At 37.8% G+C, this 19,659-nt stretch overlaps 1 protein-coding gene across 2 annotated transcripts in view; it reads right to left on the reverse strand.

Annotated features, from left to right (window-relative positions):
• LOC124171399 (von Willebrand factor D and EGF domain-containing protein-like) overlaps positions 1-16,118 on the reverse strand; it is a 54,519-nt gene extending 38,401 nt beyond the window's left edge. For both annotated transcript variants that reach the window (XM_046550573.1, XM_046550572.1), the window contains exon 1: positions 15,976-16,118. In XM_046550573.1, the coding sequence (XP_046406529.1) occupies positions 15,976-16,082 (107 nt within the window). In that variant the 5' untranslated portion in view covers positions 16,083-16,118. The remainder of the gene's footprint in view (positions 1-15,975) is intronic.
• Between the last annotated feature and the right edge of the window lie 3,541 nt (positions 16,119-19,659).

The following is a 19,659-nucleotide window of genomic DNA, read 5'->3' on the forward strand; positions in this document are numbered from 1 at the left end:
CAGAAGTGACGAGTGATTCAGGATCATCAATCCTACAAATTTGACCCTATTCAAACCTTTCGCTACATTTATAACCGTAAATATTTTTAATTGATTTAATGTATTTGTATTTGAGTTTTATAGCCTTATTTATCTAACCCTGAAGTCACTTTATTATTATTATTACAATTATCAATACTACCTGATATATACATCCATCATTTTTTATTGGAGTAGAATAGAGTCGTCTTACCTTTCAAGTGACGAATTCGATGAAATATTAGCTCATGCAATAAAAAATTGCTTCTCAGTTTCCTATTCCTTCTTTTCAAATGCTCACTTCTTCAGAATAAACATTATATTAGAGATTGCCTTAAATTCTTATATCCTATACTCCTTGAGCTCCACGTTCCTCGGTGAATATCCAGTCTGTCGTAGAAACAAAGAATGGATAACGTACTAAATCACGACTTATCTTGTGACCTAATTTGTCAATAAGTACAAAGTTGCAATATTTTCATTTTTGTTGAAAAATATAGTTATACGTGATTTGCTCGCCTTATATCTCCGATACTAGAAAACTGCAAGATAAAACCACTGCTAAAAATTTGGATGGCAAGAATTTCATGAACCCAAATAAAGGATTACTGTCGACTACTCAGGGTGATATGTATGCATTGGTAATTCACCTTTCGGTGTAGAGGATGGTTTCCCTTTCTCACAAGAATGAATGGAATTATTTTTCCCAGAAAAAAATTATCCGTAGTAGATATTATCACCGTAGAATCGGGAGAATATGATTAAGATAACCGAAAGATATTTTTAGCCTCTAAGATTGAAGATGAGTTAAATCATTTACTCTAATAGACGATTATAGCCTTTATTTAAGAGATAAGGCCATATATTTATGGTTCGCAGCAGTGAGAGTTCCATATCTGCAATATGTGTGGATAATCTCGGTTAGAATGTTGGAATCAAGACCTTCGGGAAACACTACAAAGTATTACTAGAGTACTAAAGGGTGAGCGAGTTTCCTAAGTGGAAATTTCGAAAGGTATTCAGATGAGCGACTCAAAGACAGTGTGATGCCTTTGTCTCTTATTTTAGCCTCTCCGATTTACTCTAAAATTGTATTGTATAATTTCTACTGCATTCGGTTTTCCGGCGATCTTAAGACGACTCAGAAAATATTTCCCTCTCCTCCTCTCGCAAAGCGGGACATCCAGGAAAACACAAAACTGCATATAACAAGTGACTTTGAATGCAATCACACCAAGAGTGAAATTTTACATGGAAAATTATTTGGTGTCGCCGGAATTCGAACCCGGATCTTCCGACTTCCGGTCAGATTACCATTATTTTGGCTTGGTGGTGTAACCAATTGCAAACCTGACCGTCAATCGTGAGATCGAAGTTCGAATACCGGCTAAGCCCAGTAATTTTTTTCGCGGAAAATTTCACTGTAGAAGAAAAACCTTAACTGCTCCTCGGCTTTCTTCCAAGGTGGAATGTTTTGGCTATGAAAGAGGGTCACGAGGACTTTTCACTCTTGGCGTGGATAAAATGATCAAGTTACTGTCTTTGCACCACCTGATCAAGTCAATAGTGATGGAAAGCATTAAGAATACGCGAAAGTCGACTTCAGAAAAATAACGAGGCGACTCCGCCGGTCTTGTGGACCGAATTTTGAAAGTAATAGTGCCACGGAAAAAAATATTTCTCATACTTCCCGTCCCTCGCACTCGCATTTTGCAAATTGCGATATCACTTTCACTCTCATACCTTTGATTTTGGAAAACCAGCAAATACACACAATCCTATTTTGCAAAAAATACTGAACATAGACACATGTAACTTTATCATAAGCCTTTAATTTGAGCCATTGAAGAACGCTATATAACTTTAAATACATGCATAAAATTTGACCTCAAAATATTGTCGACGCACGACAGATACGAATACGTCATAATATGGCTTAAAAACTTATTTCCAACATCTGTACTGCAGCAAACTTAAATCAATTAGATTAACTAAGTCATTTCATGAAAGTTTAATTGCAAATATTAGGAAACATATTTGGGTTAAATTTGACCCCACTTGACCGATTGTGTAACAAATTGGGTTTCGCTATTTACTAATTAATATTTTGCAGATTCTTTTGATAGAAAAACTGCAGCATATAAATGGAACCCTTTCACGCAGTCTTCCCACCTCGCGTTCGCCAAGCGACAAGGAAGAAGAATGAAAAGTAATTCACGCGACAACAAGTTCCCGTAACAGAAGTCACTTCGCCGCTTTAAATGTGAATGACGTTGGCATGTATGTACTTTGGAAAAGATCTCTCGCCACTACGAACACGTTTATCGAGGTGAATCAACTCTCATGGCCCTCACGAAATCAATTGAAAGCAAAAATTGAAAAAGTAGTGGATTACACGATTCATTTCTGCCAACTAGCATCCATCAAAATGGGATATAGTTAATTATAAGTATCTAAGTTCCGGGGAGCATAAAAGCCAAGTACTTAAGTGTTTAAATTAAAAATTCCGTTACTAATGAATTTCTTTGCTATTTCATGGCCCTAATTTCCCTCTGCTCTGGATAGATTTCACTGTCACTTACTGGCAGAAAATAACGCGATTATTAGTGGTCACAGAAAGAATGTAAATGATGAAGAATGATGATTTGCATATACGTTTCCCATATCATCTGCTGCGTCAATCACCCAGGGAGTAATTTTTAATTGAAGTTCATTTTCATGGATGCGAGCAGTCGGAAGTAGCTAACGTATTGCATCCCATTTGCATATAATTTTCCCATATCATCTGCTGAGTCAATCACCCAGGTAGTAACTTTTAATTGAAGTTCATTTCCATGAATGCAAGCAGTCGGAAGTAGGCAACGCTAGATGTTCAGCAGGCCATTTGTAGAAGCATAATTTCGCGTCAAGTGCAATATATCTTCCAAAAAATAATTGACCATAATATTATTGTCTAGGAAATCACAGTGCAGCATGCAACAAGTGATTTGTAAGCAATCATGCGCATGATTGCAAAGTTATTAACATGGAAAATTATTTGGCTTAGTCGGAATTCGAACCTGGATCTCCAGGAGCAGAAATGAAATTTCCTTTACCCATAGCTATTAGCCATAGCTTTAAATTTTATGTATTGACTCAAGGACTGTGTGTATTCTTGGTTGTAATCCAGCAAACGCATTGAAAATTAGTTGACTTAACGCCATACTTGTGGAAAAAACAATACTTATGCTTTAATAGGAATAGCACACATCATATCCTTTAGAAATTTGCCCAAAAAATATTCCATAGGATGCCTTACATTGCCGAAACTGCTGTGGGTGGAAATAGCTTTACTGATGGAAGGAGATTACTGTTGCATCGAGAGTCGAAAGGAACTTGATGAATATATGCATTACTTTCAAATAAAGTTTTTGTATGTAACAACGGGTAATGAAATTGGTATTCACTCTTTTTTAAGGCTCACCAAAAAATTCTTCAAAATGCCCACCTTGCAAGGTTTCATAGTCAAATAAAGGTACGATTTCTCATAATTTACTCAGTGGAAAACGAAAAAATACTTATCAATGAATGAGCAATGTCCCTATTACAGCTTACTGATGCAATGACTGCATTTCTGCTCAATTTAGGTGCCGGAAGAAAAGCTGACATTTGTTTCGAGATGGTTTATGTACCACAATGAGGAGAAAGTGGCATTAATTAAATGAGGTGTTAAATGAGTTGGTAGATGATGCGCTGTACTCACTCACGCGGGGCGGCATACCACGCCCAGAGCGCCGGAACACGGACGAAGACTTTTTAACGATCGAGGCTCCGGAGTGAAGAGCATTAATTTAGTTTTGTTAATCTACTTCCCATCTGCTGTGTGCTCAACATAAATTTAACCCGATGGGCATTCATTAACTTCGCTATAATTATGACATCTCTTTGAACTAATGGTTAAAATTCAAGAAAAATAGCCAAAAGCTGTAAAATAAATCTTGGCCCCGTGGCAATCATGTAATTGTAAAAATGTTAAGTTCATTAATTAAGCTGGAATCTTTATTCCGAATTAGTAATAGCTATTTTTAGTTGCAGGAAATTTCTACTTAATTAAAGGAAGAGGAATCATTTTTGATAGTGTCATCATGGCTCATGATTAACAATAAGGTACTATTGAAACAAATTTACTCTAGAGGCTCTAGTACAGAACATTGCACTAGAGTTTATAAGAGGCTCTAAAATGAGTAAAGAATTTTAAATGAATATATCTGAGATTATTCAATTCTCATCTATCATTCATATCCTATTTACAGCTATGTTCCAATTTTTTGCATTGAGAGTAAAAAACGATTTGCGAAACTCATTTTATAACCTTGAATTATCTTGTTGTACATTGTGAATTGTTTTTTATTGTTATCTACCTCTTTTTTTATGGTTCATTTTTTTGATTTTACCAGAATCTCTAAATATATTTATCTAACGTATTTATCCGTTTAAATATTGCTATTTAAATCTCATATATTACGTCGCTAGGACTTAATAAATGTTAACTCAACATTATTATATTCCTCAGGATAAGAAGTCAGATTTTGGACGCTTTTTCTTTGAGGGTATACCAGTGCGAGAACATTTTCTTTCATTATACATTTGCCAAGTCTTTTCTTTGATCTCATCTGTATCACCCTTCCTTCAAGGTTTGAAAAACGAAAAAAAACCTCAGTTATTGCAAATGTACTAATCACATGCCGGCTCCCCAAGAGCTTTTCAAGGAAACGAATGCATATGAACGTTCGTAAGAATTTGAAAGGAGAGAAATAAAACGGTTAGTCCCACTCTCAATACGGTGCAACTGAAGGAATTAACGAGAATAGGCAAATTATAATACACTGAGATTAAAACACGAGTTCAGATGGAGCTTAACAATGTAAAGATAAAACTTTACGGCGCATAATGAATTTGGTGTAGCCCATTGCTAGACCATGTAAGGGCCTAGATTTCGCAAATCAAGCTTTCAGGAAATCACATTCGCGCAAAATATTAACCTTAGATTAAGTAACTGGGAATACCAGAATCATGATTATGATTCATATCGCCTTACATGAGTGAATGTGGTCTAAGATGACTAAGAAAGGAAATTTCAAGACATTTTCTAAGGTTCTGCTTGAGATAAAACAATTCATACGATCAGTTATTTGCAAGTTGAAGAAAGTCAAATCAAAGAATTAGAATAACTAAGAACTCAGTAAAATCAAGAATCATGACTGAGCAGCGCTACAATCAACGAAGCAGAACGCCATCGCTTTAGAATCTCCCTCGTACCTATTCTTTGGAATTAAGAAGCTTTAAAATTTTATGCATGGAATCGAAGACTGCATGGAGTCTTGCTTTTAATGCAGCAAATTCATCGAAAATAAATCGAATTAACGCCATGCTTGCGGAAAATAACAATACTTATGCAGAAATAGGCGTATGTCACACAGCATGAAGTTCATAACTGATTCGACCCTATTTCACCCCTTACCAGGCGTTTTTCAAATATTACCATGCCATGTCATTATGATTAATTATTGGTGGCAAAGGTGGACATTAATTACATATCAATTGCATGGGGTGAGTATAGTGTCCTAATTAATACATAGACTTCCACGTATTTCATTTTGAAAATATTTCAAAACTAAGTTCATAAACCCTGACGATGCAAGGAGGAATACTAGCGGAATATTTTCCAACGGCTAAAGGTAGGACGCAATTCGAAAGAAGACACATCAATAATTTTCCCGATTGTGTAGTTTGGCAACTGATACTCTTTACGAGGACTCAAATGCACACTTAAATTGCAAGCATCTAATGAAGGCGGCTGAATTTTCCCCAGCGTATTTTCAGCATCAATTGCACTAGTGAATAGATCCAACACCTAATCCTCTGTATTTAGCGAAATACTATATCCAAGTAACAATAAAATAATCCAAGAGTACGTACAATATCGCTTATCTTTTTCTCTACCATTTGCTCATTTTCATTGATTTCACACCTAATTCTCTATAAACAGACATTTTAAGCAAATTTTTGTGGAAAATTTAAGGTAACAATTGTCAAATGTTGGTTGCCATAATTAAAAAGACTGTAGGTGCCCTATATTGAGAGAATTCCACCCTAGCATGCTAACGATTTCCTAAAAAGGCGCATCGTCACATTGGATTTTCGTTTATTGGCAAAAATTAAGTTTATTTTCGGAGAAAATCGTCATTAATGAAGTTTCAAAAGTATTACTCTTCAGAATTCACGTTAAGACTAATAGGTCGTCATTCCTTATCTCTCTCTACGGCTCAGACTGCATAAGTGGGAGTAACCAATAGTAGCCACAGTAAACTGGAAAGAATGGTGTATGTGGGAAACTTACTAAAGAAATGAATTACCGACGAAGAGTCAGGGTACGCAAGCATTGGCTAAGAAGTGATACAATACTGTCTCTTATCACCCTGTCTATTTAACGTAAAAGATGGTTAAAATGGGGTGGGATGAATAAGATGACGTGGTTAAATAAAGAACACTTTTTTTCAGACAAATTCTGACAACAGGTGGACAATATGTTATTTTTGGGGAATATTTGGCCTGGGAAATTTTTACAGAAGTGTTTGCAAAGATTTTAACAGCATTTAGCACAAATTTATGAAAAAGGTTCGTGGCAACAAAATTAAGAACGCTTTTTCGATTGCGTGTCACGACCCTGCTAATCAAAGCAAGACATACGAAAGACTCGCAATGAGTCAGTTGACCGCTTAGATATTTACTCTTCAAAATCTTAGATTTATTCTTGGTACACTTGGACTAGTAACCAAAAATTTTATTCTGAGGATATTATGACGATATGGCACCGAGAGAATAGTTTAACGGACGTGTAACTCAGGTAAATTTACTTTCCTATGGACAATTCACGGAGTCATGCCGCAAATCAGGGATATTCACCGCTCTTGAGCCTCATAGTGGGTAAGCTCGAAGGAGCACTCTACCATGGATGGTTTCTAGAAAAAGCAATATCTGGAAATCTTTTTCTTCCCCACTTTCGCCGATGTCATTCTTGCCAGTATTGGCCGCGTGAAAAGGGGAATTTTATACAGCCGCATTGCCTTTTCTGGTTTTTCACTGCTATTCCCAAAGTTATTTTTCCACAGAAACACAGCAACACATACAAACTAAAATGAAATAAGTCTTGTAACATTCATTTTCAGCGTGACAAGTTTTAAATACTGTATATTAAATAACGGGTAAATACTTGGTATTAAATTATAATTTATGGAAATTATTCAGTATAATAAATGTCAGATATATAATACGCAATGTTTCCATCTTTTCCAGTTTTTAGGCGTCCGTGATATCCTCTGAGTTTAACAAACTCATGTGAGAAATTAAATTTATTTAATTAAGGGATTAGACTCCCAATAATACGTATAATCTGCTCCCTTAGTGATACGATTTTTTAAAGCGAAAATTCCTTTAAAATTTTAATGCTAATGATGTTTCCGCACATGCAGCTTTTTTAGCGCTGTAATTAAGGCAGTTGTCGGCGTTTAGCTGACCTCCGACACACTAGACTGAAAAATCAGTCAAAGAAACAATGCTGAAGGGCATTCCGATACGCTAGCATTGTCAGGACTAAAAAGTAGTTTTCTCATTCGTATTTAAGTAATGCACACAACCAATATGGTCTTTACGTTATGACATTATATTCATTCAAGAAGAAGGAACTTCAGAGAGAGCCAACAGAAGCTTTACAAAAAGTTGGAAATTCCTTCGCTGCGAGCGTATATTGAAGGTTACAGGTAATCATTGATGCATGGACTTTAACGAACCAAATTTTACGGTGCTGAGCCGGAAGCATTTTTTTGCAGGCGGAAATGCAGGGGAAGTACTTCCTCCCTACTCGGACTGGAGGACGTTTTCTTAGCTGGCCTTTTTCTGAGAGACAGGCGGTACCTGGGCATATTCCACGTCGGAGTATTCACGACAGCCACTAATTTCTAACTCTCGACTTGTGACTAGGATTCCGATTTTGTTTCGTGTTCATTATTTTAACTCCGCACGGTGTGACCAGGTATAGGGAATAGGCGGACATGTCATGAAAAGACAAAGTTTCAAAAGAGGTAAACTTAGGGGTGGATTGGATAAAGAGAAGTTAGGTGTGTAGTAAATTCACCAATACAAGTGTTCCTGAGCGTTAGTGTCTTTATAATTACAGTTGGAAATATACTCTTCTGAAATAAAAGATTTAAAAGATCCCTGGCTGCCTTAGGCAAAGAGCCATTGAGGAGATTTTCCGGTGAAGCACCCGAGTAGCCTTCACTACTCTTCTGAGATGGTTCATCCATCAAGATAAGTTTCCATAAGATTCTGTCACTCGAAGCGTACGTAAACAGTTTCCAATTGACACTTTCGGGTGACGTTACTTGTTCTTATTCGCAAAACTTCATGAGAAAGTAAATGAAATTGAGGGAATTTTTCGATATGACATGCGGCAAATGCCTTCAAATAATTTGAGAAATGATGAGATAATACACAGCCTGAAATTTCAAGGAAAAAAAGCTAATTTAATTTGCAGGATTTTAAGAAAAAAGTTGATTGAACAAGCTATATATCCATGCACACTCGTGTGGTTTTATCCTTTCAACGTGTTAGCGAATCCATTTTCTATAATAAACTGACCTTTTGTTCCCCTTCACGTTATAATAACTATTTACCGTGTTTCCTCAAAAATTACCAATATATCCGTCCTCCTTTTATGCGTACCTTAATCATTTTTTCTTTGCGTTAACTTCATATGCCTGTGTAGCACTACAAAGTTTCACTATAAAAGGTTATATATATAGATAAATTTAGTTATTAACACGATGACATTTTCACTATTAGAATGCATCCGCAAGCTTATGTGTCCAGGGGGTTAGCGGTGTAGGCAGGACGTTGCAGCAGATGGGAAAAATATAAATGTTTTACTTATGAAAGTACTCCTACATGTACTCTATACGAGGAGATTACTAAAAAGAATCATCTTTTATTTTAATCTTTAATGTTTCAGAGAGTTGGGTGTGCAGCAATTTGTACCTACCATGTGGAAACATTAAAGACAAAGAATACCTGAAAAACCCCGAAAAGGTCTCTAAAAAATACGCACGGGCAAGGAAACAATGCATGAGATTATGGAGCATGTTTCTTTGCGGGAGCGAGGCACGGACGTTGACTACAGGAGAAAAGTCAAGAGTGGAAGCATTCGAAATGTGGTGATACAGTAGGATGGTGAAGATGAAATTGGTCGACCGGGCGAGCAACGAGGAAGGGCTAAGAAGAGTGGGATAAAAGATAAGTCTTGTGAAAACCCAAAAGGACAAGACGGGATAGTCAAGTCGACCACAGCATGAGGCATGATGGCCACATGAAGACGATAATCAAAGGATAAGCGATCGGGAATAAAGTCAAAGGACGGCTCCAAATGAGTTACATAGGACAAGTTACTAAGGACATAAAAGAGAAGAGATACGTGAATATGAAAAGAATATCAGGTAGGTGCGGATGAGAGAGCTGTGTCAAACCAATCTTCGGATTTATGACTTATGATGATAACGTATTTTTGCCTCGTTACTAATATTTGCACGGCCTCTGCCTGAAACCCCTGGTCTCTTCTGACCCAGCAATAATTTTCTAGGGAAGATTTGCAAAGAAGATGAGGTGCCTGTCGGCTGATACTGGAAGTATGATCGTTTTCTCTAGATTTAAATGTTTGGAATACGAGAAAGAGGAGTGTAATGAAGCAGATGTGCCTACTGACGACTATTGTTCTGAATGAGCAATAGCATGCTTTCTGTAAGTTTCACATTTTTCATATGTAGGTGATACAATATGATCAACGTCATTATTGGAATGGGCAGCAAAAAATGCATATAAAAATATCGAACGCATTTTCAGAGGTGAAATCTCGATGTTTACCCAAGTTCTGTAAGTTTGAGAATATTTAAATAACAAAAGTACAGTCTTCTACTATTAATGACAGGAAGAAAAACTCCCGTAATGGGTTGAGTACCAGGAAATTGTAACGGGACTTGGTTACAGTTAGTTTTGAAATTTTAAATCATTTACGTGTACCAGCTTGAATTTTCAATAGTAACCCGAAAAAAAATTAAGTATAATTACAGATACTTTTCGGAAAAAATTAAAACGTCACACGAGATCTGCGCACCGCAATTGGATGAGTTTTGTATGACAATAATTTAAAATTCTACATAGTATTAACAAATAATACATTTTATTAATTACTCTCGGCATTAAATGAAGACTTGAGAAAAATATCAGCCGGATATTAGACTCAGCGGTGGAGTTGGGGTGGGAAAAATTTATCATTGTCTAACGTAGTGGGAGGGCTGAATTTAAAATTGTATAAATCGTCTAACTTAATACTTGAGCGGATCCTGTGATTACATTTTCCAATGCACAAAAGGACTGCGTAGAGGAGGCCCAATTCCATCCCATAGAAGGCTAAGTCTGTTGCCACTTCGGTCGAATTTTAATTGGTTCACAAAAATGTCCGCGACGCGGTGATGAGTACACTGCGGTCCCCTTTTTTCCAATATTTTGCATTACAATGTTGTTAATTGCGAGGAATAGTATTGAAAAGCTATGAATTTGATAAACAACATCATCATATATATAAATTTAGGTTAACACCCCTAATTATACCTTATTTCAACGTGAAACTCGGATCACTTTGTCCTTCAGCGATGGCGAGTGGCGACTTTTGTAAACCCATTTTAACTCGCGGTGGGTGACGACACATTTAGACGCGAATCGTCGATTCTTATTTGCAATATTCGTGACAGTGAAATTCCTCTTACTACTTGGGTTTCGACAACAGCGCTCACTATCGTAAGTTGGCAAAGTTATGCTAGTAGGGACCCTCTCGCCGCTGGGTCGGCTTTTCGAACTACTCGCTCGGGTTGGGTATATGCAGATAATTAATGATTGCTTACAATAAGCAATGAATATATTGCAGGTTATAATTACCTTTTCCGAAATATAACGATTACAAGTAAAAACTGAATGGAATGCTACACTTTTACTCACTTTCTGCGCAACTCCGCATATAATTTTGTGCTAAAGCTATGGTAACGCGCATAAACATATTAACTTGTCAAGTGCATTCTTACAACACACAGGGGGAAAGCTTAAAATATGAACATACCATTTACATGGAATTAATTCCATCCTTTTTTATCACACTTTGGAGTTTGGATATAAATTAACAGCTGAAGCCATATGTATCCCTGTTATCTATATGGTCATACAGCGCTCTTGGGTTTTTGTGCAATTCAGTCGTGAGATAAGTGAAGCCTCAATGGTAGGCGGTGTAAATTCCATCTTTTTATTGCAATAACTAATTATGTAAACGCTTTCGATAGCATTGGTTTTATCATAAATTGTAGCTCGTCGAGAAGGTGGAGCTAATATAAATCAGCAATTGCATTCTTTAAGTATCGAAAAAAAATTAGTGAATCTACACTTACACGTCACTTTCGCATTAAACGCGTGGAATGATAGTACCCTCTGTCTACAGGAAACAACATGTCATCAAAGAAGCCTAAGTTTTGACAGTAGCGTATTTCAACAATTATTACCTTTCTTTGCAGATGATAATAGAGGGTGTCCCGTCCAATTTTCATGAATTCCAAATCATCGACGACATTTATAATTTTTTATCCGGGTGGCAGTGCCCGCATAGGACGGTCGGACGACGGCACATTCATCGTCGTTCAATGAAAATTAGATTACATTCCACTCCAATGAAGAAATACTTGTTTGTCTTCACCTCCACCGTCACAAATACTCTACTATGTTATATACACACACGTGCCGATGGCCGGTGGCCAGCGTTTCATAAATAAGAATTATGTCCCAAAAGGATGCATTTAAGGAAAAGAGAGGTGGTGGGGATAAATTGAAAGAAGTGATAGGTTTGAGACACAGAGCCGATGATAAAAAGCAGGGAATTTTCATTGCGTAAGACACATAAAATCGCAAACGGGGCAAATGCGAGAGAATTGAAGAAGGGGATAAAAAAATAAGTTTCGCGCTACAACGAGAGGGAAGGTGGGGCCGTAATGACGGGGACGGACCCTCGCCGCTGTGTCACGCTTTCTCCGCATCCGTGGAGACCCGTACCTGGACGCCGCCCCCTCCCACCCGCTTCACGCCGCTGCAAATTGCCCCCGGCCAGAGAGGCAACCCTTGCCGATTGCAACGGCCCAAAAACATCCGCTCCCTCGCCTGTCTTCGGCCTCGCCATGTAGGATTAGAAGAGATTCTTCAATTGCCGCATAAATATGGGATAAATAACTGCAACTTAATCGGTGGCGGCGGGGTAAAGTCCTCGCCTGCCAAACCGAAGGTCGCGGGTTCGAGTCCCACCTGGGTAAGTTACCATTATCCAGGGCACAAAGGTGTGAGTGAATGTCCTTCATTGTTAATTGTTAATTCCCCATTGTAAAGGGACGTAAATGTGCTGTTTATGGGGCAAAGGAAATAAATAAGTTAGAGAAAGTATTCTGCAGAGCAAACAGCTTTGACTTCATAGTTAATTGATTAGTTCATGTCGCAAGAATTATGATTTTTTAGTGGATATCGTTACCCAGATGCTAAGCGAATTACGCTGGGAGCCACTAGAGACTCGGAGGCTGCGCGCTAGGCTTTGATTACCTGAGCAATTGAGAATAGATATCTTTAAGAGTGACACGGATAACATCATCTGAGAGCCCCACTATATTTCCAGGTCCGATAGAAGCGATAAGTTGTGAGAGATATTTTGCATAACTGATACATATGAGACTTTGTTTTTCCCCCGAACCATAAAGGGCTTCAATAAATACTAGCAGTAATTTTGTTTAAGCATTTGCTTTTTATGTATAAACGGCTGGTGTTCTAACACCCCTTGCCACACGCCTTTTCAGGCGCCTTGCGGGGTAGCATGTACATGTTGATGCAAGGTTGTTGCGGTAGATCGGTGGTGGACTTATGAATTTAATTAAAAAACACACTCCCCCTCCCCCCAATGGTAATAGTGGAGACTTTTTCGACAGCGTAGAGAATCCAACGGCTACATTCCGGTAAAATACCACTATTTATACATTAAAAAAACTACTTTTTTATGCACACACAACCAAGATAGAAATTATTAACTCCGAGATCACGTGATGGGCCTGATTGATGACGAAGGTGATAGCGTTTTTTTCATGCTATTGCCATTTGAAATTTTATTTATATTTTAAGTAATACTCGAAGAAGGGGAAGTATCAAGATTTTGAAAAATTCACCCTCAAGTATTGCATTTGCAAACTTTTATTATTTCCCTGAATAATACCCTCTGTATCACGGCGGCTGATAATCATATCTGCATTATTGCTTTTGGCCATTCGTTTGCTAGGGGCGCTGCCTTATCTTCATCATTTATTGAATATTAACTGTTCTGAAGTTTAATTTTCAAATCTTGATGCATATAAGATCTTTAATTTTATTAATGGCATTGTGATGAAGATAAGCTAAAGAAATCCACCTCAGCCAGCTTTAGCACTCTTTCAATCATATAGTGTGTGGCAAATGTTTTTGATTTGATATGAAGGAGGCTTTTCGCACCTTTTCGCCGACGAGCGCGGAAATCCCCTTCCACAACGTGACTCACCCGCCACCACCCACCCACCGTGTCCTTCCCCCCTCCCCTCCCACGGTCCATTTGCTCTCATCCCCCTCCACTCTCCCCACCCCACACCCTCGCACAGCATGCCATTCCCGAGGTCCACCTCGCGTCTTGAACCGACGCGTGTAAACCAAAGACGCACTTCCGTCTTTTCACCTGGAAATCGATTTTCAGAACAGGATTTATGCCCTCCAATGGCACACACTGATTGCGCTGACCAAAAAAATAAATCCGTCGGCACGGAGGATGGAACGTGAGAGACGGTTCACAGAGAAACTGGGGAGAGTTCTTCCCGAGACAATCCTACAGATGCCAATCAGATCCATCCGAAGCCAAGGAAGTTTAATTTACTTCATGCAATGCGAAAACTTTCAAGTGTATATCCGACCGTTTGAGATGACAAGCTAGAATTATAGTCAAGCGTAATTAGACATAAGAACACATTGCTAAAAACGATTTTTCAGAGAAAGAATCGAGATGTAATCATCCGAATGAAGCATAACAATTGTGACAGTTAATCCGTTGGAAAAACTCTATAATCCGTTGGAACGGCATTCGAAGAATATGAAATCAGGATACATGAGAACTATGCTGATCATCTTCATAGTCCAATGTAAATATAATAAAAACGGGGGAATTTTATTCCCCTAATATCGCATTCAATTTGAGATTTATTTACTCTGGGCAAAGGTTCACTTTAATTAAGCAGGTTTCAAGAAGAAATCTAAACATAAATCAATGAGAAGAGAAGGGCTCTAGATTCTTCCAAAAGTGTAAGTCTTTTGGGTCTATTCGGGAAAACTTAGCTCTAGCACTACATGTACTTGACTATATGCAATATTTATGCCAATCATATCCGAACTTAGAAATATTTTTTCGGATACGCGACATTTATCGCATTAGTCCTCTCAAAACAGTTCTGCAAAATGAATAAATACAGGAAAGCATGATAAATTTTGATTCTATCATTATCCTTTCATATAATTTGAACTTAATCAGCGAATCAGTCAAATGGAAACATAATCCCTACAGACGGCCGGTGAAACGAATACAAAAATATCATTTAAATGTCGAATAGAGAAGACATTAGAAAATTCTAAATTATTCATAATTAGATTTTTCTAACGTTTTTTCATCTGACGTCTGACAGTTTTGAGATAGACACAGATGAAATCTTGGCGCATATTAGTAAAGAAATAATTCTGTGGAGCTCGCCGGACGAAAATAATGTTTATCAGCAATAATAGTGGCTAATTATGTACCTACATGGGTAACAAATAATTTCATGGTAGTCCAGAAACGAAATCGTTGACTCAGTAACTCCTGATATACAAATCAAAATTGACACTAACAAATACAGCATATGAGTATGTTATGCTGTCATCAGCTACATCACAGTAAAAAATATAACATAACTGCAGAAAAGCATTGTGAATCGAATACCACTAGAAGCTAATTAACATAGAATTACTTAGAATATAATAAAGTATGATACGACGCACTTCATCCAAAAACTCTCTCTATAAACTATGCACATACTCTTGAAAAAAGACAATAGGCACTAGTAATTCAGAGTGGTTGACACTTAATTTGCTGCCAAACTGTATCATCGAACGTTCAATCAGCACTCCTCTACTACACGTAACACACACGAGGATTCCAAGTAAAATAGACTGAAAGAAATTGCGGACGACTTGAGGGAAATGAAACCAACTGAACACAAGACAATGAATTCAAATATTGTATCTTCACTGAAAAAGGGCGCTGCATTCGTGCGGTCGATTGCTAACCTTCCATCTCATGTATGTCTCCAAGATTCACGCGGCTACACCCAGACTAAACGCGTTCCACTTCATTTTTAATAGAGGCTTTGTTTGAAATGTAGAATAAAAAACAAGCATGCAAAGAATAAATAACTTTGCTCTTTCTAGAATCAATAACCATTTTATGAGGAAGTTTTAATGCCCGTGAAGTAAGTGTTTCATTTATATGGGCGATTTAGCGATCGCCAATGTATAATTTCGTCCAGGTAACGTGTAATTTGAATAGGAACTTTTGGGATCACTTTTAGGCCAGCGTCAAATATCCTGCATCTATATTTGTGCACAAAACGATTCCGAGCACTCGAATCCCAGTGTTGTGAAGAACAACAACCAAAGGCAACGTGGTCTCGAGCATTTTCCACCACTTCCCGGGCTTGTAGACACGTGGGGGGGTCAACAAGGATTTGGGGCACACTCGGCACTCACGTGGTCTGCGGCGGAGGCATCGGCGGAGGCATCAGGGTTTGCGGCGGCTTCTGGCCCCAAACAAGCGAGAGGAGGAGCAGGGAGATGGTCGTGCGCCCGGCGGACATGTTGAGTCGAGGGCGTAAGGAGTGGTCCCTGTCGGAGGCTTGGGTTGAGTGGCGCCGGCCGAGACGGCGGGCGACGGTTAAATGGATGCGGCGAGAGGGGAGGGGAGCGAAAGTGCTGCCACGGGGCGGTGGCAAATGTCTTCCAGTGGTTCGGAGGATGCTTTCTCGGAAGCACGCGAGAGGCAATTTAAGGAGAAATTTTGAAGGTGCATTCCAGCTCCGAAGTCAGTCATAAACTCGCTCATGAGCTCATTTAAATGACACTTCCATGCGGTACTCTTTCTCCGGATGCCGTCACCCATTGAGCACTTCTAATTACCTTCGCCACTCAAAAATCGCGAACTCGTTGGACTAAATCAGCTGGGATCCGACGATGATAGATCAATGCTCTCTGTTCGAATTTCTCACGGAAATGCTCCGAGTACACCTGTGTCATGCATGAATATTTGCAAAAAGTGAAACCAGACATATCGCGAGAGTATATTTGGCGATTGAGTTATAGAAGTTAAGCCTGGAAAGGTTTTGTTCTGCGGTCAACTCGAAACTGCTTAACATTCGACAAAATGTTTTCTCAGCAAACATAATTTCGGAGGTGACAAATAAAATACCTGACCTGGCATGGACGTGATGAAAGAATTTTAGCCATAAAAAAGTGAAACGTGAAACAGGGTGCGGAATATTCTAAGACGAGCGCAAAGAATGAAAAAAAAACCAAGAATCAGTTGAAGCTAACTTCAAGGCACTAATCCCAAATAATAAGCGAAAAGGGAGTCTGTAACCTCAGCCAGTTTAGACAATAAACGGTGTAGTTCCCAGCCGTTTAGTGAATAATTTTCTCAAATAATCCCATGGCTAAACCCAACGAGCAGATCTATACCTATAGAATGAAACCAACACTTTTTTCACGTTATTTACCTACTGGCCTCCATATCAGGGGCGCAGCTAGGAATTAAGGCTGGGGGGGTTTAGGTGCAACTAATACCGGGGTGTGTGGGGGTATGGAATACCCAACAGGATAAGCGGTAGGTGCGAGATTAAAAAATTGCGGAATTTCAAGATAAACGGTTCAAAATGGTGAGTTTTAGGGCTTTGTGAGGTATATTTTATAAATCCTTACACTATTCTTTTAGTAATATCAATCCAATTAAGTAAAATGGATTAAACTTAAAAATTTCTCTGAGCTCTGCGGGGGTTTATCCCCAAACCCCCCCTCGCTGCGCCACTGCTCCAGATAATATGTTTTAGGAAAAGGAAGCAATATAACTGTAATTACCGAATTGAAATACCAGTCGGATGGAAAATCAATTAAATGCATGAAGTCATGATAACAGCCTAGAACCTTTTATTTAATATTTCTACGATAATTTTCATTCCATGGTAATTTTAAGCGAGGCATAATTTTCCTTAGGTGCTTTAATACAAATGAACAGTGACAGTGCCACTTCTGGTTATTTTTATAAAACCGTGAAACTCTTAAATATGCATGATTCCTCTAGTAACTGAGTTTTGATACGACTGAATGAATGAGAATCTAAATGAAATCTTTGACAAACTCGAGAGGCAAATGAATCTCACCAAACTGTACAACTATCAGTGCCGAGGAATATCAGAGAAATATTTTTACCGCGATCACAAACATAATAATTTGTGAAGGCGTAATGATAAACAAAAAAATAAGGTAATACGATGAATTAAATAGAAAACTAAGCGCTAGAATGTTTCAAAAACGATCCATGAATTACAAATGGAATGAAAACACGAATTTCAAAGCTTGGTTTGGTCGAAGTCTCAGAAACCAAATTTCACAGTTTGTTAATAAATAAATGTCGTGTCTAAGAGCTACAAAAAATTTCATTCAATTACAAATTAGAGGTAATCTAGGTAAAAAAGCGATAAGCGATTTTTAAACCTTTCCCATCTTTATGCAGTAGAATATGTGAATAGTTGAATCGGTACACATTTGCACTTAAGTCGGTCTCTGAAGCAATCAATCAAAACAGATGGCGCACACTAATTCGAGCTAACTAGGTACTACGCAAATATGACCCTCCACGCTTTGCTGGCGACCCTTTGGGCATTTGCCTAAAATAATTAATCCCAAGGTTAAGATGGATTAGGGAATTAACCAACAGCATCGGAATCAATCTGCCCTACTTGTTCGTTAGATTGAAACAGGTCATTCATGCTATTTCTGAGGAAATGAGTAGTGACGAATGAAGTGCTATCGGGAATTCATCACAAGATAGACTGAGAGAAAGCAGAAAAGGTTAAAATTAAGGTACATATAATTAATAATTTATAATAAGGAAGTAGAAAACAGAAGCTACCCGTAGAGTATTGACTGAATGAGCTGCAGCAGTACCCCTTGATTTCGCATAGACGTCATAAATGCCGACGACATATTTCGAATGCAACACGACTCTAATGAAAAAATTAATAATGTAAAAATAGTTTAAATCTGACTTTTACCAAGAGTCTAGTTATTTAAACTACACCTTTATAAATAGCTTTCTTATGAAAAACTATAACTAAAACCATTTTTAATGAAAAATTTATCCACGAATAAAAATATATTTGTCCGTAGAACATTTCCCTGAACATGAAATACCTCTAGGAGGCAACGCGAAGGTAACGTTCCCCACGATTGAGTTTTAGGGAATGAAATTTGAATAGTTAATCCCTATCTTAATTATCAGAATTTTTCGTCCTGATTTATGATAATGCGAGTCTATGTCCCTCGGATAATCACCAGATACGCAGCTTTTTAGGGGATTCACTGCGCGCAGGTTCGAATATAAGACCATAATCTTTGGAGCTGGCTAGTAGAATAAATCGAGTGGCACATTTGAATAATTTAGCCCTGCAGTAGGCAAGCCATTGAAGCGTATTTTATCACAAATGCGAGTTACTGAAAATATGTGGTATTATTTAAACGAGTAACTAATATTAGACATACTTTTTCTTATTTTTATGTGAATATTTTACTATTCAACTCAAAGCAACTATAAATTTCATGGAAGAAAAGGAATGATATCCAGTTGAACTACCGTTTTGTGGCATACGACGCCACGTTAAAAATGCTACACGACTTTGAATGACAGGCGAAGCGACTTATATTGTAGGTAAAAGAGAGAGATCTGCATAATCCAGAATGCCTACGTTTGATACGGCGTTGGAAGCATAGATAAGTTAAAAAGTTGCTGTAGAAGCAAAAATTAGACAAAAACGGAGGATAATATGAAATATGACTATGTATTTGTAAGTAACAGAAGAAAAGTGTGTACTGTATATCGTATTCTAGATAGATTACAATATTTAAGAACTATTTGCGTAAAATTAATTTTTGCAATACCGAGGATAATATAGGTATGGATACGAAATTTCGATTCCTCATCTGAGAAATATAATACTGATGTATATTTATTTTTTAATATTTAAGGAAGAAAGTTACCAGCTTAATAATCTATGTAATTATCATATATTGACGAATAAAGATGAGATACTATAATCGATATATAATCACAATCAGTGAACGAATTAGAAGAATACAGTGGCCCACATTGGTGCTGTAAATTGA

This window comes from Ischnura elegans, chromosome X (assembly GCF_921293095.1).
Source record: "Ischnura elegans chromosome X, ioIscEleg1.1, whole genome shotgun sequence".
Taxonomy (NCBI): domain Eukaryota; kingdom Metazoa; phylum Arthropoda; class Insecta; order Odonata; family Coenagrionidae; genus Ischnura; species Ischnura elegans.